The following is a 24235-nucleotide window of genomic DNA, read 5'->3' on the forward strand; positions in this document are numbered from 1 at the left end:
CAGATTCCTGAGTCCCAATACAGGTTGATGTAGTCAGAACTTGCCTCTTTTAATAAAATTTGGCAAGTCATTTTCTACCTAGTAAAATATGAGAATAATTTGTGTTTCTTCTTAAATACCCTAATCAAAAAGTATTTTTCACTATTTCCTTGGATTGTTTGTTTTGGTACTTACATAATAATGATCAATGTGCTTATTTTCCATTGTCAGCTTTGCCCTGAGTTCTCGAGGTCTCGAGCCAACAATTTAGTGAAGGATATGAATACAATCCAGAAAAAAATACATGATAATTTATTTATTATTGTTATTGTCAGGAATATGAAATCATCCACAATATTTGCTTAGAATGGCATTGAAGAATTAACCTTGCCCTGTGTTCCTTTCATCTGCCTCGAAGAATAGTTTAAATTTAATTATAAGAAAACTATATAACCTTTGGGTTATATTATATATTCTTCTGATGAATAAAGATATATATGAGAGGAACCTGTCTTTATTACTGTCTAATAGTGAATTAGTGAACCTGCTCATAAAAACATTTTCAAAATAATTTCCTTAAAGTGTAACTCATTTCAAATATTGGTTTGGTAGCAAAATGTTCAGTGAATATTTTTATACTACATTGCTTTTTTAAGATTCATGATATGCATTAAAAAGAGATTCTGAGTAGTCCAGTTAAAATTATTTCATTTTTTTTCTAATATGTCCCCAATTGGTTTATCTACAAAACCATATTTATATATGACAGTATTTTAATATACTTCTGAAACATATTTTTGAAAGATCCTACTTTAGCAATTCCTGTCTCTATTCACTCAATAATAACCATTTTTGAGATCATACTCTGTTCTAACTGATAGATTATACTCTGGGGCATACAAATATGAATAGTATAGAGTTCTTATTATGATGGAAGGCTTAATTTAGAATTTCCAGAAACATAAATGGTTGACATATACTTCAAAACTAAGATTGAGATGTTTAATAGATGCTTGAACAGTGGAGTACCAGGAGTTGAGGGTTATATATATTTGTCTTCCAGGCAAACTTGAGGTTAAAAAATATTGTTTAAAAAATAATCCTTCTGTGAAAAGTGGGAACAAGGGAGGTTTTAAAACAGGAGAGGGACATGATCAATTAAAAATGCTTTCAGGAAGATCATTTGGCAGGAATTTGATGGAGGGACTATAGTAAGAGAGCCTGGTGAGAGAAGGAACAGATGGGAAGCTATTGCAATATTTCAGATGAGTGATCCCGAGTTCCTGAATTAAGGCAGTTGCAATGGAATTAGACAAGACAAGCCAGACTTGAGAAAGAATTAACAAGAGAGGCTGATGTGTTGAATATGGGGAAGAAAGGAGCCAATGATGACTCTAAGATTTCCATCTCAGGGCATGGCAGGGATAACAATTTCAATAGCGCCTCAAGACAGAAGAAGGACTACTGATGTGTCCTGGGAAAGAAGTACTGATTTCAGATTTGAGCCCACAAAATTTGATATGGGTGTATAGCAGCAACATGGGAGAAATATTGATATGGAACTCCAAAGAAATCAGGGTTGACAAAATAGATTTGAAAATCATCAGCCTATGGATAATTGTATTTGAGAGTGTCAACAAGATCATTCAGAGGGCATGGAGTGAGGACAAACAAGGCAAGGATGTGGCAAATCTCACATGCACAGTACAGACCTGGGTGAGAGTCCTTGAGGAGACCAAAGACATGCAATTCAGTGACACTGAAGGATAACAAGGAGAGGGCAGGGTTCTGGACTACACAGAAGGAAACAGCTTCAAGAAACGCATCAGTGCATCCCTCAGCGCTTCAAAGAATTGGGACTTCCCTTATCATTTTCTTTTGCTTTGCAGTCTCCTCTATCTCCAATGTTTTTATAAGCTTTTAGAGATGAATATACATCAATATCACCTTTCATTTAATTGTTTCATTTTCTATTTTCTTCTGTCTACTGGCATTTATTTTGGGGTAAGCATTGGCATACGGGTTTAAGTTGATACCTGACTTCCACACAATAGTTAATTTATTATTATTTTTTTTGGTTTCAGATACACACTACTTCAAAATGGTTCTCCCTCAGCCCTTCCATCTCACCGTTTTACCTGCTCCAACCCCAATAACTGTAGCCAGAACTAACGGGGTAGACTATGACCAACTTCACAACACAGACCTCCTGCCCTGAGGCCTTCTTACGGAAGAGTAGTGATGTAGAGGCATTTGTATCTGATGTCAAAATATATACAAGCGGGGACGTATGTGTGTGGCGTATACATGAGTGTTGTAGGAACTGGAGTAATTAATCTTTTGGCGGCACATCCTTGACTAACCAATAACAGGTGGGGGGACAACTAGGGATCACTTTTTTTTTTGCCTTATGAGAAGCTGTTGTCCATAATGCCTCTTAGAAAATGGTCTTTTGAGATGGAGCAGTCAGTCAACTCAATCCTTGCATCTTCTATTGCCTTTTCCCCCCTTCCTAAACTCATTCTCCTTTTCTTCACTCTCACTATCTAGGATTATATTCCCTGATACAGGGGTATCTCATGAATCTTTGCCACAGAATCTGCTTTTCAGGGATCCCCGGTTAAGACATTCCTGGGACGTTCTTGGCAGTCTAGTGGTTGGGACTTTGTCTTCCAGTGCAAGAGGTGTGGGTTCGATCCCTCATCATGAAGTTAGGATCCTACATGCCTTGTAGCCAAAAATATAAGAACATAAACAGCAGAAGTCAATATTGTAACAAATTCAATAAAGACTTTAATAAAAGACATTCCTTAACAATAACAACAACAACATTTATTACGAACCCACTCTGCATCACGAGTTTGGAATTCTTTTAGGTTTTTATGTGGGTTCTGGGTATGTAATCTGTTTAGTTAGTATCTCTTTAGCCTGTTTATTATAGCTATATAACATATTTTAGTATGATATTTACCAATTATCTTTAGAGAATCATTTATTTTCCAATGTTCTTATTTCTTTTGGTTGATGCATAATGCTATCAATGTATAATGTGATCACTGGCCCATGTGATCCATGGGTAATGTTATCGAGTTACAGCTGTGCTTCATTCACCAGGAGTCTGGAAAGTCATGAACAATGCAGTAGTTATGAAGTCCCTACATTTCTGAAATAAAGTGTCACAGACAACCTTGAGACATGCTCAGAGATCATAAAATTGGTTCAGTCAAAATTATGTCACCTGCTGTTTAAAAGGCTGTAGTGAGACAGCTTTTCAAAGAATTGACAGATTATTGTGTGTCCTCTTCACAATCTCCCAAGAGGGGAAAAATGAAAGACAACTCCAGATGGAAGGATTTTCAAGAAAATATTTTGGAAGGCTTGACATAGATTCCCTGGAGCTTGGGGGACCCTGGAACAAGAACCTGAGTCACACCAGGAAAGTGGAACAAAGCTTTGCTTTGATAGAACATCTGAAGCGGCGAAATAAGAGGCGTATCCCTGCGAACAAGCTGTAAAGTATCTGTGGGGAGTGGAACTGGCTGAGGACCATTTTGGAAAAGCCCCCAAGGGTGTTCCTGCTTGGAAAGCAAAAGAGAAAAGAGATGCACTCCCAAGACAGGAAGCTAAAGATGGAACTCTAGGCAGCCAGCACTGTCCATCTGCAATCAGAGGGCACCAGAGAAATTCTGAGGGTTCTCAAACAGAACCCTCAAAAAGCCTTTAAAAAGAAAATGTTCAAGCAATAAGGCAGATGCCTAGAGGATCGAGTCCTTTTAGTTCTCTGTCACTTCATGAACTTGAGACAGTGAGGCTTGGACTAAGGTGGATGCTAGTAGCAGGGAGCTTTATAGCTGCTGAGGGGCACTAGGGTGGCTCAAGTTGAGGCACTGTCTGAACCAGCCCCTTTGGAGCACATCTAGGAGACTGTTTTCTCTAGCCAAGGTTCCAGTTCTGGTGAATAAAATTTTCTCATCATATATAAGGCTACCTCTCAGAAAGGCAAATCTGGGTAGAAGCCAGCTTCCTACCATCTCATGGACACAGAATACATGGCTTCTTTTGCATTCTCTCTCAACCACATGGGGCCACAGTCTTTACCATCCTAAGGCTATGGCCTCCTCTGTGCATAAGTAAAGCAATTTCCCGTGATTCCAAGATGGATTACCTTTCTTAGCAATGCTAGCCTCAGTGATTCCACAGTAACTTTGTCTTATCTGTCTTGTAATGTAGCATCAGCTTTTCACATTAAAGAAAAAAGAAGGGAAGTCCACACATCTAATTTCATGTAAGGTGAACAGAATGAAAAGTACCTATGACATGTGAGCTCTAGAGGGCCACTGAGCTCTACTCAGCACAGAGAAGTATGGTTGGAATATTCTGGAGGTGCAAAGACAGAGTGTATAAGTAAGTACAGAAATAATTTGACCAATTACTTTCTTAATACTTGAAAGAGTAAAGGTTATGCAGTCTCCTTGCTGTCTAGTTGCTAAGTCTTTTTGAGACTCCATGGACTGTAGCTCACCAGACTCCTCTCTCCCTGGGATTCTCCAGGCAGGAATACTGGGATGAGTTGCTATTTCCTTCTCCAGAGGATCTTCCTGACCCAGGGACCAAACCCATGTTCTCCTGCATTGCAGGCCACTGAGGCACCAGGGAAGCCCCTCCTTCTCTATAGTTAACCTCTTATTCTGTTGTTGCCACTTGATCCTAGCACTTTCTTTTTCAACTAATGCAACTTCCACCATCCATCATATTTTGGGGGGAATCTTTTGGTGGTCACTCACTATTGTTGAGGTATAAGTCTAGGTCTGGTCAAGTAACAGAGGCTTTTTTTTTTTTCCTATTTTTTCCTGCTCTGCTGCCTCTCAGGGAATGGAAGTTTCCACTCAGGGGAGGAACCTGTGCGTACTGTCAGCTCTGTCACTTCTGACACTGTTCTCCCCTTGAGGAATCACACATGGAGCTGACTCTTCTGGGCATTTTGCTCTCCCTCTGTGACAGCCCCTGTTCTGAAGCTAGGATCAAGATTACTCCATCTCATAGCAGGTAGGCTAGGCAACTTTTGCATATCCCAATGCTCAGAAACCAAGCTTTTTCAAAATAGCTCTCATGCAGTGTTAATACCATTCCACAAGGGCACCAAAGTGTGCTGTTTATACTCAACATTTTTTTCCTCACAGAATTCTTAATGAAACAGTGTATTCTTTTTGAATTTAGGCTCCCATCAATCCTTCCCCACACCTGCACATCTGTAAGACTCATACATTATATCAGACCATTAGTGCCTGGATGAGGACATTTGGTGTGCTAGGTAACCTATGGCACAATTGCTCATCCCTCTATGACTAAGGCTTTGTTACTAGCTTCTCAACCTCACTCCTTCTTCTCTCAGAAGGAATGGACTTCCTTTCATGAGACTTTTAAGTCCTTCAAGGAATTCACTTTCATCAGTTCAGCCTCTTCATTCCTCAAATGTCAGAGCATCCTGGAAGTGGACCTGGTTTGGGATGAATTTGGCATCTCTCCCTCATCCTATCTCCATTCCATTCTATCAATTAAATTCCAGAGACATGGAGCATATGCCCTTCTGAGTGCTATAGTTTCTATTTGTGTTGAGGAGATTCTCTGCCACAACCCAGCCTCAACAGGAATAGCTCTGCTTTTATCTGCTTTATTTTTCCTTCCTTGTAAGTTCTCTTTTAAGAAGGAGTTCTAAGAATATTATTCTTCCTTACCTTCAATTACAGTTCTAGATGGTACATAGGGTCATGAGTTATTTAGCACTGGAAACTCTTCAAAGTAACCCTGGTATTACTGGAGCCAATTAAAACTTGCAGCAAACAGATGATGAATGCTATCAAATTCTAAAAAACAATATAAATATTTCTTATTTCCACATACTCATTGTGACAATTTCATGAAACTAATTGATTACTTATAGGTGTTTTGACTTTTGAAAATAAAATACTCTTGCTTTAGAAATGTGTGTATTAAGATGTTTCTTAGAAAAGTATATATATCACATATGTATTTATATAAATATGTATATATACATATGTGTATATATATAAATATATATACTGCTACAAGTCTTTACTTTTATTTGAAGTAAACCCTAAAGTTATAGCTTTTCATACTGTTTGAAAGGCATGTAGAATTGAAGTATCAGTATCACTTTTTATAGTACACCTATTTTGCCTTTAAATAGCACCAGTTTAAACATGCACTATTATGTTAGGTGGGTTTACTTTCTAAAGTCCTTATTTGAAATACTCTGATAGCATTTCCAGATTGTTATTTGCACAGTTATTTTAATAACTTAGCCCATCGCTATCTCTTAATTTCCAAATGCCCTTTTCTCACTTGTGTCACTTTGTAACCCACACAGAACACAATGAAAGGTTAATGGTGATTAAGCTGATCTGGTGCAGCCACTGGTCTCTTTGACTTAATAAGGAAAATGTTTTTAAATAAATCCAAAAAACAAATCAGGATTGTAAACCACGGGTCATGTTGGAGGCTCCTTACTCATCACAGAACTATTCCAACTTGATTTGACCCTTATGGCCTCACCCAATCCAAAGCCCTCCCAAGATGTCTCTGTTTTCAGGGCTTATTTCTTCCTGCATCTTTTTATCGTTCAGATCTTGCAGCTGCAAGGACCATCTTGGCTTTCCTTTATGTTATATCAAGAGGAATGTGTGTCCCAAGCACTTCACTGGGTTCAAAAACAATCATCAGACCAATGAACTTTGTGAATTTCAAAGACTGTCATTGGGAGGTCTCCCATCAGCACTGAGACTACTCTCAATTCTTCCTCTCTTCCTTTTGTCCTTCTTGCTCTCTCTCAAGACTAACAAGCACCTCTTGAAGTCTGACTTTGAAATAGTTCCATCCACTTTCACATGTCTCAGACTCTGCTCAAACACTTACACATCACAAAAAGTGCTCTGGTGAATACTTCTTTCACTGTTTCATTACAGGAGAAAGTTAAGGAAAGTTTTATTCTGTTTTGCTTCTAGCAGGAGTTTTGTTATTGTGGATAATGGATGAGGGCTGTCTTTTTGTTGGACTGCTAAGAAGCCCATTCTTTTCTTATACTGATGCAAGGACTTGGGTAGGGGTGGGGGTGGAATGAGTTGACCTGTGGACTTCTTCCATCAATAAGCAAAGGTATCCTGAATGAGTGAATGCAAGTGCCCATTAGACCAGAAATAGTAGACCCAGGTGGCGAAACTTCAGATACAGCCAGCATTGAGTGAGAAACAGGGAAATGGGAGAGCGGAGGGAAAGAAAGGGCTTTCCTGGTGGCTCAGCTGTAAACAACCCACCTGCCAATGCAGGAGGCTGAGGTTCAGTTCCTAGGTTGGGAAGATCCACAGGAGAAGGAAGTGGCAACCCATTCCCAAGTGGCAACCCTTGCCTGGGAAATTCTCTGGACAGAAAAGCCTGGAGGGCTACAGTCCATGCAGCTTGCAAAAGAGTCGTACCCGAATTAGTGACTAAGGAACAACAACAGGGAATGAAAACAGGCACATTCATTTCTGTTGACTTGAGAAAACAGAGTTTATAACTTGTAACTTACAATGTTACCTAAGAAGGTGAATATACTAAAATCTTTAGTTGTTGCTTTAATTTCATTATATTTCTGTGGCCGTAAAATCATCTGTAGGCTAATAGCAGGTGAGACGTTCTCCCTGTGCATATTTTATTCATTTAAAGATAATTTTTATTTGCTTTTCAGTGAATTTGAAAATATTTTGTGCCAAATATTAGACACTATGATTTATTTAGATTGTCAGTTAATTCTCACATCATACTACCTCAAAAAAGTTACTTTTATCTTATTTTAACAGTAAGAAAAGTGAGAAACAGAGACATCAGTAACTTACCTAAGATCACAAAGCCAGAAATTTCAAAGCAAGGGTTCATATTCCAACAACTGGGGACAGTATCAGAGGTCACAGTGAAGACCCCCCCCCCCACACACACCAAAAGCCTCGAGATTCAGTTAACATAGAATTGTGTTTCGAACATCTAATTTATTAGTACCTGTCAGGATGATGAACAGAGGAAAATGTTAGTAGAGTGTTATCCCTAATAAAACAATGTTTTAAAATTATTTTTAATATTTGAAAATGTATGGTGACAGATTTATAATCACCTTTCAGATTTTACTGATTGATTTGATAAAATATTTTCACAATGCTTAGTTTTATCCCATTGACCTACCTTAGAGAGAAGGAAATGGCAACCCACTCCAGTGCCCTTGCCTGGAAAATCCCATGGATGGAGAAGCCTGGTAGGCTACAGTGCATAGGGTCACAAAGAGTCAGACACGACTGAGCAACTTCACTTATCTCATTTAGCTGGGAGAGGAGACAAGGGATTCAGGAACAAAGGGGCTGGATATCTTAGTCCCTTTGTGTATATATTGCAAAGATTTTATCACTGTGTCATTTGGGTTTATTTTGTGTTATCCAAACTTTATTGGTGATAGCAATCTCCTGTAAGTACATGGACTTCAAATTCAATACCAGAAGAAAGAACATCTGAAACAACATGCAAATAAAGGAGAAAAATAAATGACACTTCTCCTTCAGTATGACTATCCACTTGATAGCAGGGATTCAGAAAGGCATTTAATCATTAAATGCTTTGCATTAAGTTGTTTAGTCAATATTTTTTCAATCAGGAGAATCACAGTTGTGTCTACTGTGTAGGCTGCTGGTAACATACCTAATTTAATGGCACAGTTTAAATGAATTTCTGCTGACTACGCTGTCCTTCATCTGTGTTACCCTAACAATTGATATGCAACCTCTCGCAGCTATAGAGGCAGCCTTGTCATTCATTGGTATTGTCAAGAAGCATAAATAATCACTATGTGACATTTTGACACAAGGGTTTATTTAGTGATGTTTGCATTCTGACATTGACAGAATATGTGAGGACATTTCATCAGCAGCAACTTTAGCCTCACAGAATACAAAAAAAGATAAGCACTTTACTGATGGCTAGAACTGGGCTATGACCTCGCTATTCCATCCTCTCTTTCTCCCCTTCTCTAATTGTTGCATCCTTGTTCTTTGATTTTGCTAAAAACTACTTGCTGGAAAAATTTTATTTCTACATACATGGAATTATTTGGTCCATTATTTGGTCATTTCACAGTATGTTTAATTTCTTTCTTTGGTTGTTCATCTTGATGCAAAACAAAAACAGTATAGAAAGGTAACTATTGAACAGCAGGCATCTTCTTTATCTTACCTGCATAATAGATTCCTAACACCTATCCTCTCTCTCCAGAGAAATTCACTAATTAAAAAAAAAAAAAAAAAGTGTCAATCACCTAAGCTCTGTTTGGAGGAGAGACTTTTCAATTAGTAGAGATGAGAGAGGGAAAAAAAGACTAGCTTTGGAGAATCATTACATTTAATTATTACTTCAATGCCAAGATGCTTTCAGAGCCTCAGTATAATCTATGGTGTCATAATAAATAGGTAGAAGCTCTTTATGAATAAACTAGATATAATCTTTACTTTCAGAGCAGTTTTGACAATAATTGCTTAGTCTAGCCAACCAGAAATTTGAATTGCTGAAGTACCCACTTTGAAAGTTGGAGGAGGAACCATGTAAGAGGGAAACGCAGAGTTTTAGTGCACTTCCTCCACTCTACCCCTGGAGTTTACCAACCCACAGCGCCTCTTCTGTTATCTCATAAGGAACATGAAGATGATCGCTGGATGGCTGGATCATCACTAACACGGGTGAGTTTACGATGTCATTTTACTAAATGAAAGCAAAGCTAAATGAAAAAAAATATTGAGAGTTTTCTCTGAGTAAAAAACTGGGAGGAATTTTAGAAGTAAGTGTGTATAAAAAGGACATTCCGGTTTCTAGTTGTTATTGTCTTTATTTCTGTAATTGTTCTTTACCCAGTCTTCTCCAGCTAATCATGTAATACAAAGCATGTATTAGCTGAGATCTGCTAATCTCAGCTTGGCTGTCGGCCGACGCGGCCACCTAGTTTCACGGGTAACGTGCTCTGCCACAGGTTGATCAGTGATCTTTGTGAGAGTTTTAATTTTTGTGCTCTTTCTTCTTCCCTCCTTTTCTTCCTTCCGCTCTCCCTCCCTTTCCTAGTTTCAGTGTTTTTAATTCAGGAAAGTATGATAAATAGTGGTGAAGAGAGATTATAAAGGCAGAATTTCTAAATTTACATCTGCATTCAGGGAAAGTTGTAGAAACATTATTAATGACAAAACTTAAAACATTAATAGGCTTAAGAATTTAGTGGCCCCAGATCCTTCTATTCAGTTGCATTATTTATGAGTGTGGGTGGTAGGACTGGATGAAACTGCAAGCAACCTGCACTGCGTCCTGCTTAGCCCAGGTGCTTTTCAAGGAGGGAAAGATCTTCCTGTTACGTTGCATTCAGATCTGCAGGTGTTGGACTCTGGTGATTTGTGACAGTTCATAGAACAAGGGGTTACTAATCCCAACTGTCTTTCTCCAGTTAATCAAAGGACGGGGCCTTTGAGGAATGGGGAAGAAAGAGTGATGATACTTCTACATGTGACATTTCCCAGGGAAGCTCATCCACCATAAGCAAGCAGTTCCTACAACCAATGTTTCCCAGTCCTAGCTGTGCTGTCAGAACCACCAAGGGGGCTTTTGAAAAACACTGATGCCTGGGCCTTATGCAGAGAGAATCTGATATAATGAGCTGGGGTGAGGTCACAAGGCGATGCTAATGCACAGTTATTGATAGAAATGATAACAGGATAATTAGATTTCAGAAAATTCTACATGTTGTTCCGCTTTCCTTTCTGGGGCTTCCCAGGTGGCACAGTGGTAAAGAATCCACCTGTTAATGCAAGAGATGTGAGAGACACGGGTTCAATTCCTGAGTTGGGAAGATCCCCTGAAGAAGGAAATTCCAGCTCACTCTTGCCTGAAAAATTCCACAGATAGAGGAGACTGGTAGGCTACAGAACATAGGGTCTCAAAGAATCAGACACGACTGAGCACACATAGCAGCACTTTCCTTTCTAATCTGGGTTTCCTGCTATGAAATGTTGCTTGATTTCCATCCTCCATCTCTTTATCATCTCGTGTATTTTCTGCCATAATTTATCTTTTTCTCTCTTCTCCTGTCCTATGCCTAACTGTTTCATGACTCTTGTCTCTCCCTCTGTCAAGCTGCCTCAGTCTTGGAAGATGCTAAAAGAAGTTATATATATATATATATATAGTCCTACCCTCTAGAATACTAAAACTGAAGACAAGATCAACATGGCCATAGGCTATTACTCCCTTCACTCCTGCCCGGGAAAAAAAAAAAAAGAGAGAGAGAGAGAGACATTCATGTCATTGTACCAGGACAAAACTGAAGATTTATGAACACAGTCATAAACAGTTGTTTAGACTATACTAGTATTTCTGGATATTTGTAACAAAACTTCTGAAAAGACTCTGATAGATTACACTTCTCTGATTAGCAGCCATGGAGGTTTGCCATATGATCTGCCCTGGAGAATGCCTTCAGCTGGAAGGAGCGCAAGGGATGGTCTGGCTTCTGGTGACAGCATCTTCCTGGTCTGCTGCAGCATTCAGCCAGTCATGTTCTTCTGAGGGCATCCCCTAGCCAATGACAGCTCAGTGAGCCCATGGGACAGGGCTATCTGTGCCTGACTTTGTATGGACACTATTCCAGGGGTCAAATTTTGCTCCCCATGGGGTTGGCCAATTTGCATCACAGTCTGAGTGTCTCTCTATTCTACTTCCTCTCACCTTTCTTTTCATTAGCATCAGATCAACATCACAGCCTAAAGGCTCTTTCTGCTTCATTCTGTCTCTTCCTCTTCCAAGTGTCACCCCTAAGAAAACTTTTGCCCTCCTAGCTTTGTCTGTGTATCTGCTTCCAGATAAATTGTACTGACACAATCTGTCAATCTTCTAACATTTTAATGAAAATGGCGAAAGTTGCATTTTTACTTTCCCATAGTGGAAACTAATTACAATCTTTTCTGTGTATACTAGCACAAAAATTAGCATGAAAAATGTACTCTATTGTTCCAAAATGCTACTCTTCGTATTTTTTCTTCCAGTATTTTAGTGTTTAACTTTTTATGAGTATAAGTGACTTCTTATTCCATTATGTAGAAATGTTACCTCTTAGAATTCTGGACATTAAAACTCTGTCTTTGGATATCTAAAATAAAGTCATTTGGATAGAGATAATTTAATGCCTAAAAATGTATGTGATTCATAGGTTTGGAAAACTCACCTTCAGAAGCATTTCCTAAAGAGACTCGTTCTTGTGAACCTTAACTAAAGCAATCTTTTTCCTTTAGATGCTCACTACATTGTATTATTATTGCTGTTGTTACATATTTTATTTATGTTACATCGTTATCATTTCTGACGTGCACAACCCTTGGCATAGCGCTGGGCACATGGTTTATGCACATTAAGTGTGTGTTGTATTGAACTAAGCAGCATTTTTGTACATATTTTGACATCTGGGACTTTATCAGTGTTCTCAGGGGAGAAATTCTCAGACATATAACTTCAACTGACATAATTCCAATAGGAAATTATTTTTTCTTTCATATCCTTAATAAACCCTTGAGTCTGATAATTATTTCTTTTCTAACAGACCTTAGTTTTGAAAGACTTTTTAAAAGTCTTTAGTCTTTCATAAACCAGAGTATTCCCATGTATGGGACTGGTGTAAAGAGCAGGTTTATGTCAGAAAAATTCTCACTAAATAAACGGTCTCCAAGTGACAATGGCATCTTGCCTTTCTCTGAATCCTCTGGCAGAGGCCAGGATTCGGAGCCAAGATGAAGGACTGGATGAGTCATCTGCTATGGTATGGCAATGCCTCTGTTCTCAAGTCTGTGCAATCAGATCTCAAACTGATTTCTCCCTTTCATTTTTTTTTCCTTCTTTTTTTGGCAAGAGAGAAAATAACTTCAGTATTTCTTTTTTTAGGAGGATTGGAAAAAAAAAAAAAACACACCATTCTATTGCCCAAAATTGCATACAGAATTTCAAAGAGTGACCTCTTCCCAAATATAGCAGAGCTTATGGTGGTAATGGGATATGTTAGCTTTTGAAGCATAAGAGCTTCAGATCCCAAGCCTGCCCATCCCTTCACCAGACTTTGGAGAATGGTAGGACTAGGAGTAAAGGAGTATTAAATATAATACCATTTTCACCTGGGAGTAATTAATATTTCTGGCCATGCAGACTGTCGCGTGGTGGGAGTCACAGTAACAATAAGTGAATGACGAGGAGATGAACCCCAGGTATGCTGAAATGTTCAAAGCCTTGCTTTTTTCACAGTTGGCAGACTAAGTCATTTTTAGAATTTGGACTTCTCGGGGGCAGAGGGTTTTTTCTTTTACATTAAATATACTCTTTTCTCCACACTGTTCTGTTATATAATAGGGTGAGTGCAAGTGCAAAGTCATGCTTTTTCAGTATTAAAACACAGAATCATATCCTTCATTTTTAAAGTTACAGTTATTCGTGTTATTACTAATTTTGGACACAGCAAATAAGACATTGCCAGAATCACTTTCTGGGAAGAATAAATGTGTAGCTTGTTTAGAACTGAGTTGGTTGTTAAATATAGCTTTGATTCCTTCCCCTCCTCCAGCTAAGAACTGCATGGTAGTTTTGTTGATAATCTACCACCCTGTCTTTAAATGGTAGCTTGTGTATTCTCCAGTTCTATTTTCCACATTGTTCTGGCTTTGTGGCCTTGGCTGAAACTGTGTGCCTCTCCTGTCTTTGACCCATTCTGTCCACAGTGTTTCACTTCAGTTCATCAGACAGCACCTGATTAGGTGGCCTTCTGTCATCCATTCTCTACACGTCTTGCCTGACCTCAGCACCACGGGGCTGGCTGCTCTCCAGAACCTCATCATGGAAGCAGCTGCCCTGACAGGGGAAGATGTGCTTGATTCATCTTTAAACATTTTCAAGGAGTGGGACTGGATGTCACAAAGAGGTCAAAAGCTCAGTCACATGTAAAGTGTGACAATGATGGCATCCTGAAAAATCTTTAACTTATCAGGCAGTACTGTTTCTCTCCAAGAGATACCTTGAAAATGGGGAGACATGCTTTGGGATCTCGTCTCTACCATCTTGCAGGCTCTGAAACAGGAATAGTAACTGTAAAGTTTCAAGCAAGTTTCCTGGCATGTTACAGTAGGCTCAGTAGTTTATGTTCTTTTTTAAAATGTATTAAATATTTAACTTTGCAAGGCAGGGTTGGGTAGCTGGAGTGCTAGATGGTATCTAAATATCAAGAGGTGGATGTTCAGGGTGTTTACCATTTTACAAGGGAAATCTTGGTAAATTCTGAACTCAGGCACAGGCCAGAAAGTAAAAGCCATATTGCAAATCTAGGGGAATTAGAATTCAGTGAAGGGATGATTGTGGCTAGGGGGAGCATAAGGTAAAGCTGGGGGAGATGGCACTTGAAATAAAAACTAAGAAATTTCCCCCTTCGCTTATGTATACACTGCTGCTGCTAAGTTGCTTCAGTCGTGTCCGACTCTGTGCGACCCCATAGACAGCAGCCCACCAGGCTTCCCGTCCCTGGAATTCTCCAGGCAAGAACACTGGAGTGGGTTGCCATTTCCTTCTCCAATGCATGAAAGTGAAAAGTGAAAGTGAAGTCGCTCAGTCATGTCCGACTCTTAGTGACCCCATGGACTGCAGCCTACCAGACTCCTCTGTCCATGACATTTTCCAGGCAAGAGTACTGGAGTGGGGTGCCATTGCCTTCTCCATGTATACACTAGAGATGGTAATTTGGACTTTTCAGGAATAGAAAAAGAAAACTTAAAGTGACAGGACAGACATTGAGCAAATGCAGTTAATGTTCAGGAAATTGCAGAACCAAAGTTGTCTGAATCAGAGACCACATTAAAGGGAACAGAGGAGATAATTTTGGAAAGATAGGTTAGGCTATATTCTGGTGGACCTTAGATCTCAACCTGTATGAGCAGTGTGGTGGAGTGGAGGGAGACCCTGGCTGTGGAGCAGGAATCCCAGATTCCTTTCTATGCATCTGGGAAATGATGGCAGAGCAACCAGGTTCTAAAGAGTCATTGCTTTGGGTTCAAATCTCAAAGTTTCTACGTATTAAGTCTGTGACATTGACCCAAGTGATTTCCCCCTTCTAGCCTCTAGACTAGACTATGCTTCTTAACATATAAACTTGTTTATAAATTTGGTTGTTGGTTAGGGACTTTGGGAAGGTCATGTACACACTGCTATATTTAAAATGGATAACCAACAAGAGCCTATTGTATAGCACATGGAACTTCGATCAATGTTATATACCAGCCTGGATGAGAGAGGTGTTTGGAGGGAATAGATGTATGTATATGTATGGTTGAGTACCTTCGCTGTTCACCTGAAACTACCACAACATTGTTAATTGGCTATACCCCAATACAAAATAAAAGTTTAAAGTTTGGGAAAAAAGATTGGGTGTTGGAAAATGGCAAAGGTTTTTCATAGAAAAACTTTTTTTTTTTTTAAGTGGGAATGTTTAAAAGCTTGGAAATGATATAATTAAATGAAATAATCAAATAACTCTTTGGTTTCCATGCCACTGATAAATGGATACGATTCTAAGGAGACAGACCTAGTAATATTACCTAGGACAGCCTGAAGGAGTAAAAGGCTAAAGGTAAGAACATCACTTGACTTTGGGTCTAAAACGAAATGACGATTTGAAGAAAGTAGCATTTAAAAAAGAGAGATCAGAGGGACAATCAAAGGATTTGGCAACTGACTGAATATCAGTTTGAAAACTAACAAGCACAGGAAGGATTGCTTTAATTTACGTGCTTTTTTATATTAAATTATTTAAGTGACCTGATTTAGGGATAACTTTTAATTTTGCATTACTCAGTACAGGTGGAGTTTCTAGTGATATATGTATGTTGGTATATGCTACTGATTGAATAAGTATTTATTGTGGACCCAGTACATGACAGATAGTGTTCGAGGTGTTAGGGACAAGATGTGTGCTTTTCCATTCCAGGACTCTGACAGAATGAGAGAGAAACAGGAAACAAATGAAGAAAATAGTAGCTGGAAAAAGAAGTATCATGAAGATGAACTAAGTTGATGTGATAGGGGGTAGATGAGAGGCTAGTGAAAGAGCTCCTTAAGGAGGACACATTCAAGCTGAGGTGAATGATTGAAGAAATCAGCAATATGGAATGCCATGGCAAGAACATTTCAGAAAGAGAACACAGATAAACAAAGGTCCAAGGATGAGGATTATGCCTCAGTGGGTTTCAGGATTTGAAAGAAGCCAGCCTGGCAAGGGCATCATGACTTAGGAGGAGAGCAGTCAGAGATGAGAGGAGAATATGTGCTAGTTCACAGCTTGAGACCAACTCCAAACACTCATTCCTCATCTCTTGGCCTCATTGCAACTTTACAGCCCAGTCTATGACATCCTTTGCAGCTAGAAGAGTTAATAAAACCACATTCATTCTCCTTTTCAGGTATCAACTTTGGGAAAATGTTCAAACTCCTAATTTTCCAGAATAGAAAGCTGAGGGTCAAAGACGTTGTGTGCAACTTGTTCAGGGTCACACAGTTTGTAAATAGCAGGGCCAAAACTCAAATCAGGTCTATGATCCAGGCCCAGAGAAATTTCCGCTTCCCACAGGGTCACTTTCCCTTCTTACCTAATCCTAAAGAATCACAGTCACTGACCTCTTATCAGACAGCCTGCAGCAGAAGTCTGTAACCTGGCGTAGGGATTTTAACCAAACCACAGGGCAAGAGTCCTCTACTTATGGCTGACCTGCACTAAGGTTGAGAGAGAATTAGAAGAGAGCACCTATTAGAGGAGAATTAGTAGAAAGATTCATTTTCCTTTGCCTGGGAGTCTTACAGCAGCCCCTTGTTTTCATAATCCCATGATTTGATGATTTTCCAACAACTCAATTTTATGGATCTGGAATGAATGGAATATGCCATAAGAGACCATGGCATCTTAGAACAAACATGAAATGTGGTAAACAAACTGATGTTTCCACATGGGCGCTATATTAGCTATTTCTGCACTTTGCCCTTCCATTAAGTTAACTGCCAGGCCTGGGCTGTTACAATCCAGCCTTCATCCTTCAATTACAGCCACACATTAACTCCGGACATTCTGAGCCTTTCTGATAGAGCCATTCTCAGGCAGGACTGTGAGCTCTCCTAAGAGTGTCTCCCGTCTCTTCTGTTCCCATCTTGAGCCCCCTCTGCTACTGGCAGCTCTGAGTTCTGAACAGGTTTATCACGAAGCCAGTTGCGGTCTCTCTTTATGGTGCATCCTTAAACCCAGGCATCCGTGTAAAGGAGAGCCCTAGTTATACAGACACATTATACTTCTCCCCTTTCAAAGAGAAGCCTTTCCTGCTTGTTGGGGGGTTTCTGCCTGATGCAGAGGGACGAGGAAGAAGAGTTGGCTAGCTTTGGGGAGCAGATTTAGAGTCGCATCTCATTGGAGGGGCTAGCTTTTTCCTGAGCTGCCAGACACTGCAGGCTCAACTGAGGCGCGGAGGTGCAATTCAGGCTGGTGAAACAGCGGGGGAAGCAGGACAGGCGGGGCTAGCGCGGCTCTGCAGCGGATCACAAGCACCCGCACACACACCACTCTCCCGCCGCCCCCGGCTCGCGCCTCGCTCCTTCCCACCCGGGCCGCAGAGACGCGGACCGGGAGTGGGGGGCCAGGGAGGGAAGAGGAAAAAGGCAGGCGCCGTGAAGCCGAGGAAAAGCTGGAGCGGCGCTGGTATTTCACCTGAGAGTCTGACCCGAATCCCGAAGCTCAGACCCCCTTCAGCAGCACCTTTGTCGGCAGCTAGGAGAGCGCGGCGGTGCCCAGGAACCCTCGAGTCCCGCTCCCAAGTCTTCCTGTGCCCGGTGCACCAGGATCCTCCCGGTGGGGGCCGCGCGGTGCCCCCAGGAAGGCGCGGAGCTTGGGGGACCGGCGTTGGCGCCCATCGTGGTGCGCCGGGAAAAGTGGAGGCGAGAAGAGCCTTGAGGGCAGAGTGCGAGGCCCTGCGGCCGCTGCCGCCCGCGGCGCCGCCTCCTGCCCTCTCCCCCAGGGTGAGTGCCGGGCTGTAGCGCACCGCCACCTCTACCGGGCGCGGGGGCGGCCGGGGGGGCCCTGGTGGCGCCCGTGGAAACTCCGCGGCCAGCGGACGGCAGGCGGACGCGTCTCTGGAGTCCGGAGAGGGGACTCTGAGCCGGGAGGACGTGGGTAGGGGCTGCTGCACCCGTGCCCGGGCAGAGATGCCTTTGGGCGGGATTTGGGCCAAAAGATAGGAGGCGGGAGCGCCGGAGGGAGCCGGCAGCCGTCCCGGGGGGTGGGGGGGACGGGCGAGCTGGGAGCGGCGGGGTGGGGGGGGAGGGTCTGGTCGGAGCAGGTAGTGCTGCTTGGGCAACCCGGTGAGTTGGCCGGTGGGGAGGAACTCGCTGGTCAACTCGTTAATTTTAAAGCAGTCAGTTTGGGAGTGCGGCAGGATAGTCAGGGGGGCTGTGAGAAGGCGAGAGGTGGCCCCCGGGATGCCGGTGGTGGGGGCAGAGAGGAGAAGCCTGGAAAAGCTTGGAGGCGAATTCGCGCTTGGGTTCGTGGTCCTCGCAGCCCTCCTGCCTTGAGTGTGGGAGAACACTTTTTTCGGTTTTAAGACTCAGCGTGGAGAGAAAGCCTCCGTCCCAGGGGAGGAGAGACGTCTGCGGGGGGCAGAGACCGCAGCTACCGCCGGGTGCGCCCCCCACCCCAGGCGCGCCGGTTTTGGTCCCCCCTTTCTCTCCCGCCCCCACCTCCTTATTGGTGCTGGTTTGCAGCGCTCGGCTCCTGCGCCTTCGCTTCGCGTTTGAATCTGGCTCGCCCCTCCGTATTATGTCTGCACTCCGAAGGAAATTTGGGGACGATTACCAGGTAGTGACCACCTCGTCCAGCGGCTCGGGCTTGCAGCCTCAGGGGCCGGGCCAGGGCCCGCAGCAGCAGCTTGTGCCCAAGAAGAAGCGACAGCGGTTCGTGGACAAGAACGGCCGGTGCAATGTCCAACACGGCAACCTGGGCAGTGAGACGAGCCGCTACCTCTCGGACCTTTTTACCACCCTGGTGGACCTCAAGTGGCGCTGGAACCTCTTCATCTTCATCCTCACCTATACAGTGGCCTGGCTCTTCATGGCGTCCATGTGGTGGGTGATCGCCTACACTCGGGGCGACCTGAACAAAGCCCACGTCGGCAACTACACGCCCTGCGTGGCCAATGTCTATAACTTCCCTTCGGCCTTCCTCTTCTTCATCGAGACCGAGGCCACCATCGGCTATGGCTACCGCTACATAACCGACAAGTGCCCCGAGGGCATCATCCTCTTCCTCTTCCAGTCCATTCTCGGCTCCATCGTGGACGCCTTCCTCATCGGCTGTATGTTCATCAAGATGTCCCAGCCCAAGAAGCGCGCGGAGACCCTGATGTTTAGCGAGCACGCGGTGATCTCTATGAGGGACGGGAAACTCACGCTCATGTTCCGAGTGGGCAACCTGCGCAACAGCCACATGGTCTCCGCGCAGATCCGCTGTAAGCTGCTCAAAGTAAGTGCTGTCCTCCCCCTCCCCACCTGGCGGCCGCCATTCCCCACGCTCGGGGGAATTAACCCACTAGAGAGCTACCTTCAGGCTCCTAGTCTGTCTTACGCTACAGGCAAACTTGTTTTTTCGGGGTGGAGGATGGGGCAGAGTACAATCGACAGTTCTGTTCTTTTCCCACCCATTCTCTTGCAGTTGTTTGTTTTATTCTTATTTATATTCATCGGACATACTTGTATCGCTTTCTGAAGGACTAATAACACTTACCGAGTGGTGTTGGCTCCTGGACTTCTGAGGTACAGGAATGCCCTGTTCTTCCTACCCTGGCTCTTTTCCTATTTAGAGAGCTTTGAATTTGTTGTCAGTACACGATTCCAGTAAACTTGAAGTAGTAAAACTGAACAGGCTTTTAGTCTGAAGACAAAAGGTGCTGAACTTACCTCAATTTTCACCTAAGGCTTTATTTATTTATTTGTAGTTCTCTCTCTTCCTCCTCCTCCCCCTCCCTAGTAGTACCAGCAAGTGGATTATTGCTTCAGGCCCAATAACTCTGTGGTTATCTTTTTAACAAGTACACAGATGGGAGAAGCAGTTTATAAAGTGAAAAAAGTAACACCTGGTTGTTATCAATTTTTATTTTTACTAAGTATTATCCTAGAGAAGTACTCTGTGCAAGCTGAGTGCTTTTCCTGCAGTCTCTTTAATTTTATTCTTAATTGCTTGTTTCTATGAAGCCTTTGTCGATTACAGATTTCACCTGAAACTTCCTAGTACCTATTAAAGAAGATTACTTCCTACCAACAGCCGTGTAAATGCAAAAAGAAATCGCTTCTGGAGTGATTTTTAAAGCAAGGTCCATCTAGTCGTTAGAGGGCACCACTACAAACAAGGAGAGAAGCCCACTCTGCACACTAACCCAATTAGAGTGAGGGATACAAGCCCAGTTCTCTGTGTGTTATTTATAGTTCATCTTTTTGAAGGATTCTCCTTAGTTTTCAAATGTTCATAAACTGAGAAAGATGACTGCAATACAATCTCAACAATTTATCTGACATTGCATAGAAAGCCATAGCCACATTCACAATTTTAGCACTAATAAAAATTTTAGGTTGACATTTTACCTTTGAAATTTCAATTCTATGTCCCAGGTCTATATGGTTTTATACAGCTTCAGTTTACATGGCAGTTAAAGTAGAACTGCGTGCTTTTAAAAAGTTTGGCTCTTGTGTTATTTTTATCATTCATTTATAAGGTCTTGCCCTAATCAATTTTGACTATCTTGCTCAGGATTGTGTTAAATTAAAGTAGCTCAGTTGTCCTGTCACTTCACATCATATGCATATACTTCCTATGCTATAGACAGTAAATAAACAAATTGTGTGTAGCTTTCTGGAAAATTTTTAATCTAGTTCCAATGTATATGTTAATTAAGATAATTGTGTAATTTGAGTGGATCATATTCTTTATAAAACTCCAACGAGCTGCATGTAATTTTTAAAACATTTTAACTTAGTGTATCCTGCTATGGACCACTGTTTGAACTGAGATATTTGGATCAGGCTAAACATGCTGTAGACATGTTTGTTGTATGTGCCTGTTTCTATGTATAGAACAAGATACATAGCCTCTTTTTTAGGTTAGGTGTACTGGGCACATTTTGTAAATATATTGCAAAAGTCTCTCGTGGAAGCCATGTTTGTGTGTCACTTTGAGATTCTTACTGAAGAATAGTTTACCATATTGATTGATCTACTAGAAATTAAAAATTAGACCTTAAAGGTCAGTTATTGCTATTCTCTAGTGTTTCAAACATATAAATAATTTATTAAATCATATCTTTTTAAGGAAACATATTTAGATGTTTGTAGATTGATCAGAAGTCAGAAATAAATAGAATTAATATACATAGCATGTTTTGGTTATGTTTTTGCTTTTTACAAAGTTATAGTGAATCTAAAGCCCTGGGTCTCTAGTGATTCAGGACGCTGATAGTGATTTTTCTGCATGAGACCATGTAGCGCATGTACTGTAAGAAGTGTCTTTATTAAAAAAATAGTTTTCTAGTGTTGGAAAATTTGGAGCAAGGTGCTATATTAACACAAGGTGATTAAAAACATCTAATTAAAACAATATGTATACTATTAAAATTCTTTACTTTTGATATGTTGGGAACATGTCAGGGTTAAAAGTAAAATTGATTGGCATGTGGCATCAGTTTCTATCTAAACAAAATTATGATGAAATTCTGTCCTGATTTTTTTGTGAAGGGAGAGGGTTGATGAGTGGCAACTCTTCATCCAGTCGCTTACTGTAGTTTGCTTGAAGTTGATTTGTCCAGTAGCCATGGTGACTAAAATGAATTCTCAGAGTTCTTGTCATTTCCTTAGACTTCATTAAAAAGGAGCCATGTTTTATTGGGAAAATGATAACATTCAGCAAAATTAGAGGGAAGATTTGCCTTTAGTAAATGACTCTTATTTTCTCTTAGGGACTGAGATGAAGTGACCCAAAGCAGCCAACTATATTTTTAAAGTGAAGCTATACCAAAAGCTTAAAGCAATAATATTTTGATGTTAGTCTTATACATCTTATTAAATATTGTTACACATTTCAGTTTCTTTTCTTAACCCATGTTTGAGATTTTAAATGTAAAATTTATGTATCTTTAATACAAAGAAATACATAGATTTTTAAGGCAACAAAAGCTTAATATTTAACAATAGTTATTATAGTCTGTATGAGTTCTTCCTATTACCTAATTTAATTTCATTTGTATTTTTTTCTATTGCTGTTTTCTTATTTGCTGAGTAAAGCCTATTGTAAACATTAATGTAAGAATTCTATTTGATGATTGTAAAGCGCTTTCTATTCTTGCAAAGACAGTAAGAACATTCATGTGGCTTTCTAATCCTCACCACTGTGAGGTTTTTCATGCATTTTTGGGGGTTCTCTTTCTTGATGGAAGTTTTTTTTATAGTTTTTCTGCTTAATTATTAACTGTTGTTAACTTACATGAAAGCAAATTTTATTTCAACTCTATTCCTATCTTCTGAGCTTGCAAATACTGAAATTTATTTTGATATTTAAATATAGATCTTCCAACTGTATGCTTGGAGTGATCAGTCCTTTTCTACTTAGGAAAAAATGAAAGTAGATTAAATAAAAATTTTAGAATATAATTGGAAATTATTCTTTAAAATTTATAATATTATTATAAATACAGCTATAGGAAGCTCTTTTAAGATGAGTGGTCTTTCTCTTTTCATCCCCATATTTTTTTTTTTTTTGAATTTTCAGTTTATTTTAGCTGTCTTTTTTAAGAAATCTAAAATATAGGAACTAATGAATGGCACAGTTGTGTTAAGTTAACATAACATCCAGTTTAAAATTTTAATAAAAATGCCTGAGTTAGGGAGTTGAGACTAATGGTTGATACTTTGGACCTTGTAATTTAGTGTTGGATTAAAAGGATTTGGAAATCTCACTCCTTCCCACAAATCTAATACTAATGGTCGACTGCCCTAGACTTCCATCTTAATAGGGAAAGATTTAAACTTTTTGATGCATCATGTAAGAGCTTGCACACTTACTGTCAAGAAGCCATTATACTTACATGTATGCATTTGTATATGTGTGTGTATGTATAGATACTCGGTCAAACCTTGTTTACATAAAGTAAGCATAAAATCAACTATTGTTAGATACATAATTTAAAATTAAGTGGTAAAGATATTTTTTTCTCATGGAAATATAATTTTATTTTTTCATATTTTTATTCATGGAAAATAGTCATCATCTTTCTTTCCTAGGATGTCAGCTATGTAACCCTTAAACTCTCAGTTGGTGAAAAGTAATGGTTCCCAGTTATCTTTTAATATATCACTTATATTATTTTTATAGTCATGTTTTCTATTCTCCATTTATATGGATACTCAAAATTGGATGTTATCTGGTTTCCTCATATGATTGTGATCCAGTGAAGATGCTATAAGAAACAAAATTGAACCTGCAAAACTAATAAGCTCTTCATTCTCTTCATATGTCTTAATCTTTTAGCCACAGTGATTCCTGGACCATATAATTCCTGATTTTTTTCCATATATTTATTAGTTTGTCTTCATTCTATACCTTGCACTTAAATGTCATTATGATTTTTGACTCTATATGACCCTATTTTATATGACTGACTCTTTTCCCCAGTTGATCTTGGCCAGTTTGCACTTTAGTTTTAATCTTGAGATTATTAGTCATCTCTTTTAAATAAAATAATTCACAAATGAATATCTATTAAAAAAAACACTCTTATCCTGAACATTATACATGTGGCTAGTAAAAAGATTCAAGGAGTCTAGGACTGAGTACTCCAAAACTCTTGGGCTAGATCTTAATGTCAGTGAGGTTTTTTTAGGTGGGTTTATTATGTCTTATTAAAAAAGTAAAGTTCGTATTTAGCCTAGCTTTGCTTTCTCTGACACAAGTACAATAATTCTGTAATAGGTATAGAACTTGGGTTCCTTTTAAAGACTATAATTATTCTTCTTTTAAATAATAGTAATATGTTGTTTTGTTTGTTTTTTATTTTTAATATGGTTCCTGCAAAGTACAGGGTGGCTTGTG

At 40.3% G+C, this 24235-nt stretch overlaps 1 protein-coding gene and 1 long non-coding RNA gene across 6 annotated transcripts in view; one reads left to right on the forward strand and one right to left on the reverse strand.

Annotated features, from left to right (window-relative positions):
• Positions 1-711: 711 nt before the first annotated feature.
• LOC147378368 (uncharacterized) lies at positions 712-20197 on the reverse strand. Its single transcript, XR_015152041.1, has 3 exons — positions 20059-20197; positions 5715-5843; positions 712-2706 (listed from the first exon to the last, which is right to left on the reverse strand). It is a non-coding gene; the product is annotated as an uncharacterized LOC147378368 (long non-coding RNA).
• KCNJ3 (potassium inwardly rectifying channel subfamily J member 3) overlaps positions 18431-24235 on the forward strand; it is a 197474-nt gene continuing 191669 nt past the window's right edge. For 2 of the 5 annotated variants that reach the window (XM_086369053.1, XM_086369051.1), the window contains exon 1: positions 18436-19624. In XM_086369053.1, the coding sequence (XP_086225179.1) occupies positions 18923-19624 (702 nt within the window). In that variant the 5' untranslated portion in view covers positions 18436-18922. Of the gene's footprint in view, positions 19625-24235 lie in introns of all 5 variants that reach the window. The other 3 variants (XM_086369052.1, XM_086369050.1, XM_086369054.1) reach the window with 3 other exon arrangements.

Source organism: Bos grunniens, chromosome 2 (genome assembly GCF_055505025.1).
Source record: "Bos grunniens cultivar Pamir isolate PY7600 chromosome 2, Bosgru_T2T1.0, whole genome shotgun sequence".
NCBI classification, from domain to species: domain Eukaryota; kingdom Metazoa; phylum Chordata; class Mammalia; order Artiodactyla; family Bovidae; genus Bos; species Bos grunniens.